The sequence below is a fragment of the Gouania willdenowi genome, chromosome 8 (assembly GCF_900634775.1).
Source record: "Gouania willdenowi chromosome 8, fGouWil2.1, whole genome shotgun sequence".
NCBI classification, from domain to species: Eukaryota; Metazoa; Chordata; class Actinopteri; order Blenniiformes; family Gobiesocidae; genus Gouania; species Gouania willdenowi.
In genome coordinates, this window is record NC_041051.1 from 28,081,229 (window position 1) to 28,096,959 (window position 15,731).

General features: G+C 40.5%; 1 protein-coding gene across 1 annotated transcript; it reads left to right on the plus strand.

Annotated features, from left to right (window-relative positions):
• The first annotated feature begins 2,491 nt into the window (after positions 1–2,491).
• Positions 2,492–14,117, plus strand: LOC114468739 (protein CYR61). The gene is made up of 5 exons (XM_028455788.1): positions 2,492–2,662; positions 4,732–4,945; positions 8,035–8,475; positions 9,783–9,961; positions 12,033–14,117. Exons 1-5 carry the CDS (start codon positions 2,609–2,611, stop codon positions 12,336–12,338), a joined length of 1,194 nt encoding a protein of 397 aa, XP_028311589.1. The 5' UTR covers positions 2,492–2,608; the 3' UTR covers positions 12,339–14,117.
• The last annotated feature ends 1,614 nt before the right edge of the window (positions 14,118–15,731 follow it).

Consider the following 15,731-nt stretch of genomic DNA (forward strand, 5'->3'; position numbering starts at 1 on the left):
TGTAAAGAGTACTGATATATAGAAATACTGTTACTCAAAGAGATATCAAACTTTGTCCCTAAAGGGCTGCAGTACTGCATGTTTTAAATGTTTCAATGCTCTGACACAGTATTAGGATTAGGGTCAATTACATTTTTCAGTAACAATTACATCTTCAATTATCCATGTTTAGTTACAACTTAATTACAATTACACTGACTGGCATTTTTTATTATTTCATATTTCCTTTTACCAATAGGTGGCGCTATGACTATGAATGACGACCGTAACTAATTTTTATGGCATACAAAAGAAAGCTGCTATAATTAATTAGCATCTACTTAGCTCTACGAACTCTTAATGACTTCCATAAGCGTAGCACATCATCCAAGTGAACAGGCTGCTAAGGGGAATTTTTCAATCTAATAAGATTCAACTTCATTGTCAAGATTGTTTTATAACACAACCAAATAAACATGTATGTTTAAAACAAAAATATGAATGTGTGAAGTACTTTAACAGTGCAGTGTTGGATGCAAGACGTATCTCTCTATAAAAGCAAGGAATCTGTCTGTCTGTGACGATGATGTCATCACTGTAGAGAGTGATGATGTCAGAATTTTGCAGAAGTTCCAAAGTGATGATGATGTCATCAGTGCCAGCTGGGAGCAAATACAATTTTCAAGGGGGCGCCATTGAGTCATTTTGCCATTCACGTCTAATTCCCCCCAAATATCAAATTTTTCGCCAGTCCTAATATGTGTTTAAATTTTCATGAGTTTTTGAATGTGTTTAGTCCCTCAAAAATGCGATCACTTTTTTGTAAGAATAATAATAAAAAAAGAGGTGCATTATAATTAGGGACCGATACGGACTGCCGATTTTCTTGAGCCGATACGACTTTTGCTCCCTCAATTTACATCATAAAAATTACACAATGATGATAACAAAAGGCATGACTATCAATTTTTAAAAAAGGAACATTTATTGAAATTAACAAAGTTGAGGTAGAATGACAATAAGTAAAAAAATATTTAACAAATATTAAAATCAGGTGACGTAGAACAAGAACAAGTAAAAAATACTTCTGCTCTCTGTATATAATGCAGATCGGCGAACGCAGCAGCTCGCATCGGCTGATGTCAATACATGTAAAAAACGCGCCGTTGTGCTCGGGCCCTACCTACATTTTCACTTACTAAAGTTAACTTACAATTAATCACACTTACTGAGCCTTTAATAAATAAATAAATCCATAAAATGTAACCTTCCTCTCGTGTTAGCTTTCTGTTAGCATCTCTTATGATAACGGGTCAGTTTTGAACCATGTCCTAAATCAGTTGTAAAATACACTAAAACAATATTATCTATCATATAATTTGTTTTTCATCTCTTGGTTACCTTGTTAGGTTATGAAAATATTGACCTTAATATTTTGTGTGTGGGCGTCTGAGCCTTTTTTCCGTCAGTATACCCCTAGATTTATACATTTTTAAGAGAAGTGACAGGAAGTGTGAAAAGTTGATGGAAACACATTTTAATCATTGTTATTACGCATGTGTAAGTCATAGAACTGTAACATGGCTCCACAGGTTTGCGTTTAATTAAATTGTAAATGAAAGATTTGATAGAATTTCCATGACAATTACAATTACAGTAAGTAAATTGTCTGAACTCAATTACAATTTCATTACGATTACAACTGCAACAGATCTTTAAAAATTACAATTACAGTTCAAATTGCATCATAATTGTAATTAATTACCAATTACGCAATTACAATCCTGATTAAAATGCATGATCTCCATGACAGTTGTTGACCAGTTCTAATCCCACGGTTATAAAATAAGGCTTTTACTGTAGGAAAACTGCTTATAAAGCATCTTTGGTGTAATGACATTGGTAGCTTTTTAAAAAAAAAAATTAATTATGTGTTGATTGATGGTTTTTCTGGCATGCGTATAATGAAAAAGTACTTATTTCACTGCATAAATTATCACTTGAAATTGGGTTTAATGGCCATGGAATATACTTGGCTCAACTCAAATGATTGGTTTTAAAATCTGGCCAAAACAAATGTGTTTAACTCTGCTGTTACAGGAAGTGGTATCATCCAGGGAAGTGATGGATGTGGAGAACATTCCTCTCTGTTTTCCACCTCCATGACAAGCAGCAGCTGAGTATATTTCCTCTTGAATTTCTCACAAAGCTGCAGGTTGACAGAGGAATGCGTGTGAAAAGGAGTTTAAAGTATCAAAAATATGACTTCCAGCAAAGCATAAGTAAACAAACAGCTCCTCTCTGACTGTAGTAATTCTGCATTTCTATGAATGAGCGCATTCATGCTCGGCCACGCCCTCTTTCTCCAACCCCGCCCACACCCTCGCCACTATGTTCAGCTTCTGTGTTCCGATTGGCTGAGAGAGTCTCACAGTGGGCGGGGCTACGGAGAAGCGCGCCAGGCTGATATAAAGGCGAGGCTCACACTTTGACAATTGACAAGAAACGGTGAAGTTTTCAGGATGTTTTCGTGTTTCTCTGAGTCGGATTTAACTCCTGTGGATAAAAGTGTATTGTTTGTGGAGGATTAACACGTTTTTCGCCTGTTCTGTGACGCAGCTGCTGCATTATGATGGGGATTCTGCTTCTGTTTGCTGTGTGGCAAGTGGCCTCAGTGGCTTTGGTGAGTGATGAGTATTATGTGAGGTGTAAAGAGTACTGATGTATCTCATTAGTATTATTTGATTGAAATTGTACTCAAGTACAAGTACAAGTAAGTCATGCATGAAATACTCAAGGACAAATAAAATGTAGCTCAATTAAATAGTACTCAATGTAAAAGTTACTAGTTGATTTCACCTCCCATTTTTGGTAATAAATCTTGCCATGGTTCCCTTACATACAGTAAACATCTCATGGGTAAACTAAAAATGGAAGATAAACAAAATATTGCAAATTTGGAACATAATTTATTTTCTACAGACATCTGTATGAAATAAAATCTAAATAATTTAACACCAATGAATTTAAATCCCAATAAAAAACATTCTCAGGCTCTAAGTATAGATATATTTATGTGTAAATAACTGGCATCCATATTGGCACCTTGCTTTACGTTTAATGATGTGATGCATTTGATTGTTGTCTGGTCGATTCATTTCTTGTAGTTTTACAATGTGTGTTGATCATTTTAAAACAAAAAAAAAAAACAATAATTTACTCTTTACTTCTTTTAAAACATACTCAAGTACAGGTAAAATGAATGATTTAGAAATATACTCAAAAAAGTACACAGAAAAGCAACTCAATTCACAGTAACGTGAGTACAGGTAATCAATTACTGTCACCTCTGAAATTCACAGATCAATCACTCATGATCATATGCCTTTATTTCCTCAGGATTTAATACATAAATATTAAAAAAATGAATGAAAAAACAATCAGATTTCACAGCATCATCATTATAATCATATAACGCAGCATTCCCAGCAGCGCTGGTTTCCAAAATAAGAGCCTCAGGCAGTCTGCACTGTCATGTCCTGGATACTTTTATTGCACCTATTTTCAGTTCAACCATATGAGTCGTGTAAAAGCAGCATGACTCAACCGGGCTTAGAAACAAGTCAGCCACAAAGCATAATTAAAATATGCACATAAATAATGTCTTATTAGAGACATGAATCAAAGACAAGCTGCCTCAGAATAAACACCTTGGATTTTAAAAGATGTATTTCCAGAAATTTAGATTTAAACAGAATATAGTAATATGATTAAAGCAGCGGATTGCATTCACCCAAAATCTGTGCTTTTAAACATGCTCAGAGTGCAGCAAAACTGTACTTTACTTATATGTATGTCAGTTACTTGAATGCACCGAGGAGCCTTCTTGTGTTTCCTTTCATTACAATACTTGTAAATCAAAAAATCAAAGATATTTTGCAATTTTTTTTGTGACTTTTTAAAAAAAAAAAAAAAAAAAAAAATTCTCCCCAGACTCGATTTTAGCTTTTAAATTGTATTCATTTGTTTATATTGTATGTAAACATGTCTGCATTTGTTGTCATTGGTTACCATGCTGTAGTGCACTTTCATTTGGTGGTGAAGTAACTGAACTGCTTGTATTGTTGCTAGAAGTGTATAATTAAACTTTTGTTTTATATGGAAAATATAGAAATAAAAATTGCAAAAAAAACAATCAGAAAAAAATTGCAATAAATCAGAATCGCAATATATATCAAATCGTCACCCAAGTATCGTGATAAAATGTAATCATCCCAGCTCTATAAAGTAGATGAGCATGTGTGCAATTTGTTTATCTATCTATTAATGTTCTATATGATTATTAGAAAGAAATTGGAATACCCTCAGCTTCCTTTAGGAGGTCTGAAGTCACGCTACAATGATTTTATGTTAAACATATGGTGATGAAAATACTCACTGCACACTTTAAATACCTGCCGTGGTTCAAAGGAGCTTTTAGGGCTTTTGTTGCCCCCCACGTGTCAGGAAGGGAATCCCCCTTTGAGTGATTTAACCTTCTGACTTAACACTGGGAAGTGTTTTGTGTTGTATGTGTGTGGGGAAGGTTGGCTTAGAGGACATCCATTCATTCTCCATGTTGTTGCCAAGTGGAAGATGACAGAGGGATGAGTGTCCAATCCCATCTTTGATCTGGGTGACATGGGTTCAAGTATTTGACCAGTTTGTCCTCTCCTCCCTGTTAAGGATGACTTATGCCTCTGCTTCTTGCAGGTGACCGCTGACTGCCCCGTGGTGTGTGACTGTCCAGGAGGGCCACCGTTGTGCCCCCCTGGTGTGAGTTCAGTCCCTGACGGCTGTGGCTGCTGCAAGGTGTGCGCTGCCCAGCTCAACCAGGACTGCCACGAGGGGCAACCTTGTGACCACCACAAAGGGCTGGAGTGCAACTACGGCAACGACGTGGGCAGCACCAATGGCATCTGCAGGGGTACGCACCCTGAGAGGGGGCTGAGAGAGGGAAATATGTGTCCAGGGGGGGGGGGGGGGGGGGTTGTATTGGACCGTCCAGCTCGGGGTTGAGTGAGGGAATGTGTATCTTCAGGGTGGGGAGTTTTGGGCTTTCTCCCTGATGGGGGGCTTGAGGTTTGAAGCTCGTGCCATGTCCCAGAAACAGAGCGCCTTCATGAGCTGTGAGTGAAACCTGGCCAAGGCCAGGATTTATATAAGCACTTCAGTGTGTACACAAACAGCCCCATGAAACACATGCGCACACGTACACACAGTGGTATTTTTATATGTGTGTTGATTTGTGGGTGTATACTGGGCAAGGGGGGTGTCCAGAGTGTTGCATGGGGAGTCCCACTGAGGGGTGAAAGGGAGCGGACATTGTGAAGAAGCCTAAAGTCTAAGAATAGTGTTTGGTTCTAGATACTTTGTCTCCTCTTTCACCTTTTCAAAGGCACGTATGCATATTAAAGCTCAAGTAAATTCACTCTACAGTCTCCACTGAGCTTTTGGCCTTGTGGTAAAATTTGGTATCATTAATGCAGTTCTTTTGGTCAAACAAAGTGAGAGGAAACATTTATTAAGGAGTTAAGTAACTTAGTTGAAGCAGAACTAAGTAACTTTTGCTTAGCGCTCCCCCTAAAGGTCCCTTTTGGTCATGTCACTGTCGTAAACACTCTGCACACCCCGTCGCCTGCCCCACCCCACAGCTACATGCTGTGGGGTGGGGCAGGCCACCCCACAGCTCTCCCAAGACGGTAGAAGAAGGATGACACGGAGAAATGTCTCAAGAGATGTGTCAACGTCCAATTTACAGCCTTCTTTTTCTTTGAGCTCATGCCATCCTGCATATGCCTTCCCCAAGTGGATTCATGCTTGAGCCCTCTGTCGATCCGGTTCTCTTTTCTTTGTCCTCCCCTCCTCGGACAAAGGTCTTCTCTGCCTTGTTCTTTGCTGGCTCCACCATGATATAAATTTGAGAAAAGTTCATTTGTAGACAACCATGAGCAGCCACATGGCTGGTGATAGTCTAGTATTAGTGTGTATTGGGCTGTCGTAAAGCAGTACGTCTTGATGTGAAAACGAGAACAGAGCTGCGAGACTGGTACCGACTCGGAGGCAGGGAAAGTTGCCAGCGTGGTTTTCTGGCCAGAGACAGCAGGGAGAGACGAAAGACCCCCAATCAGCCCATAAACACTTGTATTACCCTCAGAGGGACGATGAGAATGATTTATTAAGGTGAAAAAGTTACTTAGTTCTGCTTTAACTCTAGTCTTATGCTTTAGTGATTTGCTTTAATAACCAAAAATCCTTGTTTGAGTTTGTGAGTCGGGAACATTCATCTCTGAGTTCCTTTACACCAGCTGCGTCAAACTCATATTACAATGACTATTTCATTTTAGCAGACACTTATATCCAAAGCGACGTACAGCACGACGAGTTAGAGTCTACATCCCACAGTGATGGTTGGATTCGAACCGATGACCCTCTGATTACAAGCCCACTTTCTCAACCACTGCCTCCAGAAATGAATGTATACGACAATGTATAGCAGTTATCTGGAATTCAGACTATGAGGTGATTTTATCGTAATTAATGCTTTTCCTTTGAGTAAAACTGTAAGACAACCCGCTTTTAGACTTGTAAATGTTAAATGAAACATATATAAACACATGCTTGAACATCCACAACAAAGGAATCAGGCGAGTCGTTTTGGTTTCAGAATAATGATATATGTGCTTGCAACAAAACGTATTGCAATCACACATTTTAGAACAGTAAAACAGCTTTTTATTAATACATTGCAAAGAAAAAACATGTTTTATTTTTTATAATTCATTAAATGTATTTTATATCATAATCACTTATAAGAGAACTAGAATGGATGAAAATGAGATCTCTAGGACGTGACCACTACACTAACTTCAGCTATAGTTAATCACCTGTTTCATTTATTAAAAACAAGATGGTAAATCATATCAAATGCATTAGTTATTAAATTATTCAGACAAATTGAGTTTTAAATCAGATTCTTTTTTTTTTTTTGAAAGCATAATTAAGTAGAGATTCAATGCTGATGGGCTGCAAATGGGAGAGTGTGTATCTGTTGTTCATATGTCTATACCAAGGGTCAATGTATCCCTGCTCTAACACTCCTGATATCCTGAAGTAGCGTCGCTAACGAGTCTCCCAGCTGTGTTGGAGCGGGGACACATTAAAACCTCCAGGACCGTGTTTGGACACCCCTGAAACTGACAGAGTGCACGGATGGAATGAGTCAGCAAAAAAAAAAAAGGAAACAGCTGATTGCGCGTAAACACCGGTGTCACGGACTGAGTTATGGTGGTTATGAGTTTGTCACAAGTATATAAAATTAGGTCTCAAAATCATGCAAAAACAAGCACTTCTCTCTGTTCTGAAACGCTGGGGGCGTGTCAATTAGAGGCGCTGGAACCACGCCAACCCACGGGAAGGGCACCACCTCCGTGTATTGTGTGTATGGGAGAGAGCAGTGTGAAAAGTTCAATGGCGTCTCAGCTTTTCTTCACAACGTAACAACTATTCACAAAGAGAGCTACGCAATATCGTCATATATGACGTAAAATCCCGTTTTTCAACCTCAAATAACTTATTTAAAACAAACTTCACAGAAAAATGAGCACTTGAGCACAATGTAGGGTGATAATAACTAATGATCACAGCAGAGTTTAGGTTTGGGAAAAAATTATGTGACGAGTATTTTAACTTTACAGTATGACCCACATCCCATCATTGAGGAGGCAGGGTTTATGACCTATACTGCAGCCAGTCAGCAGAGGGAGCTCTAAAAATAAAAGCTTCACTCCACCGGGGAGCTTGTCCTGTCCATTCTTTTTACAGTCTATGATACAAAGCAACAGGAAACTATAGCTATTAATGGTTAAACTCCCCCAAGATGTTTGGACATTTACTGTTTTACAAATAATGAAATGGGATTCAAGTCCTTGCCAATAACAAACGCCTGTAGTACCAAAGTATTTGCAGTTATTGTCTCATTGTCTGATGAGATGTTTTCTTCTTCTGTCCCATCAGCAAAGGCCGAGGGTCGTTCCTGTGAATACAACGGACGAATTTACCAAAACGGCGAGAATTTCCACGCCGGCTGCAAGCACCAGTGCACGTGCATTGATGGAGCGGTGGGTTGCGTTCCCCTTTGTCCCAGCCATGTGCCTTTGGCGTCCCCGTCCTGTCCTGCTCCGCAGCTTGTCAAGGTTCCGGGCCAGTGCTGCCTCAGCATCGACTGCCACAAAGGAACAACAGTTGTGCCTCCAATGCTCCGTCGGCCTCCTCTGCCAGCATACCCGCCTTACCCTTTCATCCCGTACCCAGCCTACCCTTACCCCAAACCATACCCCAAGCCTTACCGCAAGCTGTTCCCCTACAAGCCCAAAAAGGAGAAGGACACCCTGGGCAACGAGTTGGTAGAGGTGGGCCGCAAGTGGGACCACGCACGTGGAAACAAGCACCTGGCAGGTAAGAGTGAGTAGCATCATCTCCATACGACGCCTGTACTCGCCAGTACTCCATATCTCTCAAGATTATGTATTTCTCATACAACGTCAGATAAATGCTAGGCCGCGCGGCTATATTTAACATGGTTCGTCTGTAACTTTGTCAATACTTGACTACTGAAAAAGTCCCACTTGGCATTCTATTGTCCAATGAAAGACCAACACTATCAATACCAGAAACAGAGGATTGAGTCCAAATAATCTGATTGTGAATGCTGGTTTCAACCACGTTGTAGTTGGAGCATATTTTTCTCATAGATATCAGTAGAATATTCACAACAAAATCCATTGCATTCATGGTAGGATAGTCTGCAGTAATTTACCACTATATAGTCTAGTATATGAACAGTTGAGAAGCACTTCACTTCTAGGTGGTTACACATTGGCTATTGCTGTCGGTTCTGGTTCCCAAAACCAACTTCAAACCTTCCAGCGCGTTCAAACCGATCAATCAGTTCAGAATGGAGAAATACATGGTTCTGCTACCAGCTTTCTGATGCAGACCCAGGCCTAACTTTTAAAATTGCAAACAAAATGTTGCTTAAAACGACTGTGGCTCACTCTCTGATACTGAACCCTGTATTTCTACTGCACGGATATCACATGCACAAACCCCCACGAGCCCCATGCGCCCCCCGCCCAGTCCGCTTGACCTTAACTAGCAACAGCTAAAATCGTTAAAGCTTGGACGTCGACACTTCTTTTGATGGTTTGTTGTCGTATACATACACAGGTTGAATTCAAACCTTCAACCTTCTACTTATTAGTTTGCTTCTCTAACCCTTCGGACATTAACTTCAGGTGAATTACCGCAGTGTGGAACTTTTGAACGCAGCGTGATTCATCTAACATCAACAAAGTTCAGAGAACTCTGAACCACACTGGTGCCAGAACCAGAACCATGACGGCCTGAAAACACCCACAGTTCCCTCGACACAGTGAAAGCATCATGTTTGTGTTTAATCCGATTTGCTGCGCTGACGCACCAACGACCTCAGTGCGGGTCTGTTTCTCTGCATCCGCGTGTTACCGTTTATATGAAGTGTGTTTTCCACTGGCTCCTTGCACACCAGAGGTGCTCTCTAACAGCACATGGTCTGTCACCCAGCGTTCCCCTCTCTGTGCGTCAGTGCTCTCTGAATAAGCCCAGTGTGCTTTGCGTTGCTGCTTTTTCCCTCTGCTCTCCTCCTTCTTGAACTTTCTCTGATCCCGCTGCTCTCACTCCAATTTTCCTCATGTGTCTCCTTGTCTCTCTTTCATCTGTCTTAGCCTGGAGGCAGGTGGGAGATCAGTGTGTGGTTCAGACCACTTCCTGGTCCCAGTGTTCCCGGAGCTGTGGGATGGGCGTGTCCTCTCGAGTTACCAATGACAATGCTCGCTGTAAGCTGATCAAGGAGACGCGCCTGTGCAACATCCGGCCATGCAGCTCCATGTCTCTCCCTGTGAAGGTGAGGAATGTTTGGTGCTTTTAGGATTTTCTCTACGACGGATATCAGCCTCTTTATGGACCCGCTCGCACTCTACACTCATACATACTCATTGGTATTAATACCAACTATACATTACACTGGTATTAATACCAAAGATGCACACGGTCCCACCCCAGGATACAACCGTCATGACAAAGGTTTAAGGATCTTTCTAAATAAAACAGATTTTCTCAAAACCTTTTCAATGGTTTCAAAGCATAAACTGAACCGAAAGAAAAGTATATTTACACATTTGGTAGAATTGGCTGAAACAAGTTTTTTTGAACAAAGAAATAAGTGTATTCCACCTGTAGGTCCTTAAATGTTGTCATCTAGGATTAGAACTCAGCAGCAGCTACAGGTGACGGGGAGGGATTATTTTTCACTTCAAATGTACAGAGAAGGTCTGGCATGGTAAAAGTGTAGAAGAAGGAGGAGCTTATGGGTCTTTATTCTCTAAAACACTTCAAAGGACGATTGATCTGCTGATTACAGTTTCTCTGACTTCACTGTTTCTGAGGATCTGGCCTCTCTTATATCTGATTCCAACATAGTGTTTCCAACATAACTCTACTCAACCACACTCACTTGTGGATGTTGGTTTGTCCTTTGGGACTCAAGTTTCTGGTGGGTTGGGACGTGTTTTCACTCTGGGCATTCAATATGAAAAACTGAAGTTACAGTACATTCAGTTTATTTTGAAATTTTTGATTATTTAAATATTTCGAGATCAAAACAAAATCAGATTTGAAAAGCAATGGGTTAAGTGAAGGGTCAAATGTTTCCTTTTGGTCTGCTGCTGCACAGCAATAAGAAAACAAATGGCTTGAGAACGTGATCAAAAGCTACAACAACAACAAAAAAAGAATGAAAATATGGACATGAAAGGTCTAGTAAATCCAACAAATTTAAAGGTTTTTTTTATATATATGACGGAAAATAGAATCAACTCAAAAAAAACAAAAGAAGGGACCCTTAACCTTAAAGAGGGCAACGTCTCTAAACCCATATCAACAAAACACCCATTTCAAAAGAAAACAACAAATGTACATCTAGTCGAGGATGGAAAGGTCAAACTTGAGGGAAACTTAACTCAGAATGGGAGCAAAGGAAGAAGTCCTGGTTTCAGACCGTGCAGCTTCATGGAGACAAATGAATCCAGTATAGATGATAAATGCATTAACAGTTTAATGCTTTGGGTAAACTTTGGCTTTTCAGCAGGATAATGTATCCTGGCACAAAGCAGGAATGTTTCAGTTTGAGGTGTTGACTTGGCCTCTAAATGCCCACATCTCAGTCCAATCCCACATCTGTGCAGGACAAACACCTTCTACTGGTGGATTCTTTACCCGTCACAGTGGGCAGGTCGTCAAAATAAAAAGTAACAAAGTTTTCCCTTCACTAGTTTTCCGTTGGAGTAGCTGTAAACTCCAGCCGTGCTCTGTTACATAACACAGAGGGACTGTGGCCTGGTTGAGCTCGTCCCTGCACTGAAGCTGCGACGCTGCGGCTGACAGCTGCATTGATTGAACGTGTGCTTGTTTCACCCATTGAGCCACTCTCTCAGGTTTCATGCAAAACACTCGAGACACATTCAGCCTCCCACTGTGAGCCACTCGGTGGGATGATGGGTCCCCGGCACCTGTTTCACAGCAGCTGTGGGTGTTAATGAGAGACGCTTCTCCTCTCTGCTCTGACCTTTAGTTGTTTTTGTACGTGCTTGTATTTAAAAGCATCAGCTTTTGTTTTTCATGGCTTGGATGATAAGCACCTGCTGTCACTGCTCAGTTCTTAATAACCTGAATGTGATCCTGAGCTTTTACTGAGGAGGCGTCTCTCCATTACCACCCATTAGCCTAATGCTGTGTTTCATGTGTTCTATTGGAAATTATTCCTTGATTTGAAAGCATTTACAACCACCAGGCTGCTAAACCGCGTCCAGCAATGCTGACTATTACATTTATAAATGTGAGTTGTATCTCATATTGTGTATATCTGTAATTAAACAGATTTAAAAAGTTTTTGACTGTTCCTTCTTCTCCATTTGCAGAAAGGCAGGAAGTGCTCTCGCACCCACAAGGCCCCGGAGCCTCACCGCCTGTCGTACGCCGGCTGCAGGAGCACACGCCTCTACAGGCCCAACTACTGCGGCGTGTGCAGGGACGGCCGCTGCTGCTCGCCCCGTCGCACGCGCACGGCCAGCGTGACCTTCGCCTGCCCTGACGGCGAGCGCTTCAACAGGTCCGTCATGTTCATCCAGTCCTGCAAGTGCAGCGACGAGTGCAACCACCTCAACGAGGCGGCCATGCCTCCGCAGCGATGGCTCTACGGCGACATGCACAAGTTCAAGGATTAAAGGTTGCATTCCTTCATTCAGACCAGACCCTAACCTCCCACCCCTTTAGCAAGACCTAATGTAGACTAGCTGACCTTAGTGTAGCCCCAAGAATGAAAGGTGCACACGACAAACCGTCCTTCGGTTGGTAAAAACAAATCCAGACTAGATTATTCTGTTCCTGGCCTGACTGTAGAGCACCAATAGAACCAGAAACCATTTCAGCAATGCTCCCAAAATTCCCTGAATGTCAGGACTTTGACCGGGAACCACAGGGGAAAGGCTGAGACCCCCACACACACAAATGTCTCTCCTCTTTTTGTCATGGATTCACATTTTCCAAAAAAAGTGACTTTGGATTCAGACATTGATGTGTGAGTTTGGAAGAAACAAGACTTAAGAGGAAAGACTGCAATGGAGGATGTTGAAAGGACACCTCGGGAATGTGGCGAGTGTCTTTTTATGGTATTTATTCACTGGTATTTATTGTCGACATGACGCCACCGGGGTAGGTGGCACTGCTATGTTTGAAGGGAAGGACTAAGCAGCTGATTGCTGAAGAGAAAGACAAGGCCTCAAAGGTCAGACGAGTCGGATCCAATGATGGATGACGAAAGGTTGGAGAGCGACGGTCCGAGCGGCCAGGTAGAGGCTTTGTGGGTGAAAGGGCAAAGGTTGTTTACACAGCTGGACTCGCCCTCCGACTGTCCTCACATCACACCGAGACATTTAGCGAGCACCAAAGGAGCGAGCCTGGGATTCCGGCGTTGAGGCGTCAACCTCCTAATTCAGCCCAAATTACAATCCTGATGTTCAAGGGTAGCCAGATAAAATCAGCCGCCCTCTGCTTTTCTGCAAAAATAAAATCGGTAAACATGTAATTTTGCGTCCTGTGGGAGGAACCGCGCTGGTGCGTCACACGGCCTGTAATCGAGCAGCACGCCATCTCAGAGAAACCAAACAATAACTCTTGGTGTTCAGCTCGGGTCTGTGCGGACGACTTAATGCTCCCTAAAAAGGAGGAATTTTTGTATGATTCTCTCATTTCCGAGGCTGGAACGATTTGTTACGACTGGAAAAACCCTGAACTTCCTTCAGTGGTGTTTGGGTTAGACTTTGTGCACCTTACAGCAGCCTTGATGAGATAGAGGTCAAGGTCACAAAGTAGACTTTTACTTTTGCCTGGAAACTAATACTTTCATTATTTTTTACTTGTTTTCTGGTGTTGTGAGTTTAGAGTGCTTAGCCATTTGAGCTAAAACTGTAACTTATGTTCATATAAACCCCCAATGTTCAATAAACCCTAGTTAAGAGTCTGCTGTCTTTAAAGGCTTTGGGAAACCAAAGGAATTCTGGGTATTTTCTTTACTCGGAGAGGTTTTATTGTTGTCGTCTTTGGTCACAGTAGATGCTGGCGTGTAGTTCAACCTGTTGTACAGGGGCCAATAGTTGTACTGAAGTGCTCATGTGTAGTTTAGCACTGAACCAATCAGAGTTCAGATCCTTATCGAGCTTTAAGTGCAGATATTTTTCACCTGCTCATGTTTCTATGCTGTATCCATCAGGAAGAATCAAAGACTCAAACCTGCCCAAGGTTTCAGGACACTGGCGTGCACTGCAGTGGTCACTTTAAGACTCAATTCAAACCTAACGTAACTGTTTGGGAAAAGTGCAAACCTCAAATGACTCCCAGGTTATGTTTAAAGGACAAAATAAACACAGTAATACAAAGAGGGGAGCTTTCTTTGTCAAATAGAATTGGTAAAGTTGGATTTTCCAATAAAGAAGTTCTCACTTTTCTGTGTCGTCTCTTCATTGAAAGACTTGTTTTTAAATGTCATCCAGCAGAAGCTGTTTGAACATTTCTCACCTATCCTGGGTGTTGATGAGAAATATCACAATGTAAATTGCAAACAGCATAATGTAATTTAAGACGTCTAAAGCATCATCACCTCATCGAAACTCAAGTCTTGTGCTTTTATTGTGAAGGGAGAGCAGTCCTTTCTGACTTTAAAGAGTGGTGAGTTTGTTCAAAAACAATATTTTTGTGTAGCCACTACTTTTTTTTTAGTTATTGTCTTTGGTTGTTAGTTTTGTTGTTTCCACATTAAGAAATATCCAAGGCAGACTTTTATAAATCATGAATTAAAAGATCGATCTTGTATGTGCCTCGATTGTCTTTGCACAAATATATGCAATTAGATTTGGTTTTCTCTGGAAGTTAACAGCAAAAAGCAATAGATCAATATTGTCATCTTCTTCTTTTGTATTAATTAACTGTGATGGTAGGATATATTGAACCAAACTGCACCATATTGTTATTCATTGGATTTCAGAAAATGTATATTTTCATTCCTGTTATCAGAGGTGATGATTGTTGTGATGAAGCCTGATTGGTTGAAAAGAGCAGGGGCAGATCTAAACATGCACGACAGCAGCCCTTTTGGACCACAGTTGGAATGACTTTATCGGTGTATTTGTATGTAGGAGGGATTTTCATTTAAAAACATATTTGTATAATATGAAATCCTCAGAGGATGAGGGATTCAGGAGGACACATGCAGCGTATATACTTCATTAGTCACACAGTGGTGAGGTATTACATCATGTAATAGAATAAAGTGTATGATGGGAGCTATTTTATGTTGCATATAGATGGATAATTTCATCCAATAGTGAATTTTTAACATTTCAGGTAGAGTGAAGTGAAATTTTCCTTCAGGAAAGATACAAAACCATTTTATGGCTGTGAAACACTTTAAATTTATATTAATATACTAAACTGCATTTGTATTGGTTACTTTATATTGTGTTCTCATGAGAATATTCAATTAATTTAATCTATTTTCAAGACTTCAGAAAAAATATTTAGTTATTAGTCATTCTATTGGCTACATATAAACATTATACTTTAAGCTTACAATGGGTCTAAAAATGCAAATATGTGAACATTAACATGAGTATTTCTCTAACAAATGTCCTTTGTGATTATTTTATGTAGTCATTGCAGGTAAATGACTGTCAGAGAGTGAAATAAACCTTCCTAGTCCTGGAGGACTACTGTCCTGCTACCTTTTAGATTCTTGCTATCAATAGGTTTGACAATTTAACATGTAATAATATTCTTTAATATTCATTGGTGTAAAAACAGAACCTCAAATCCTTTGTGTACATTCACACAGACAAAAAACAAAACCAAAGCTTGACTATACATTTAAAACTTACACATAATCACAAAAATTAACCCCCGACATCAGTCCAACAAACTTGAATGAAATCAACGTGTCTCCATGGAGACACTGGTAGAATCAAAAGTGATGTCAGAATTCCAAAATGTGGATGGTGAAATGAATGGGATATATAGTTTCTTTTTTTAAATAAGCGGTTCCTGGTCCCATTATCAATATTCCCTGA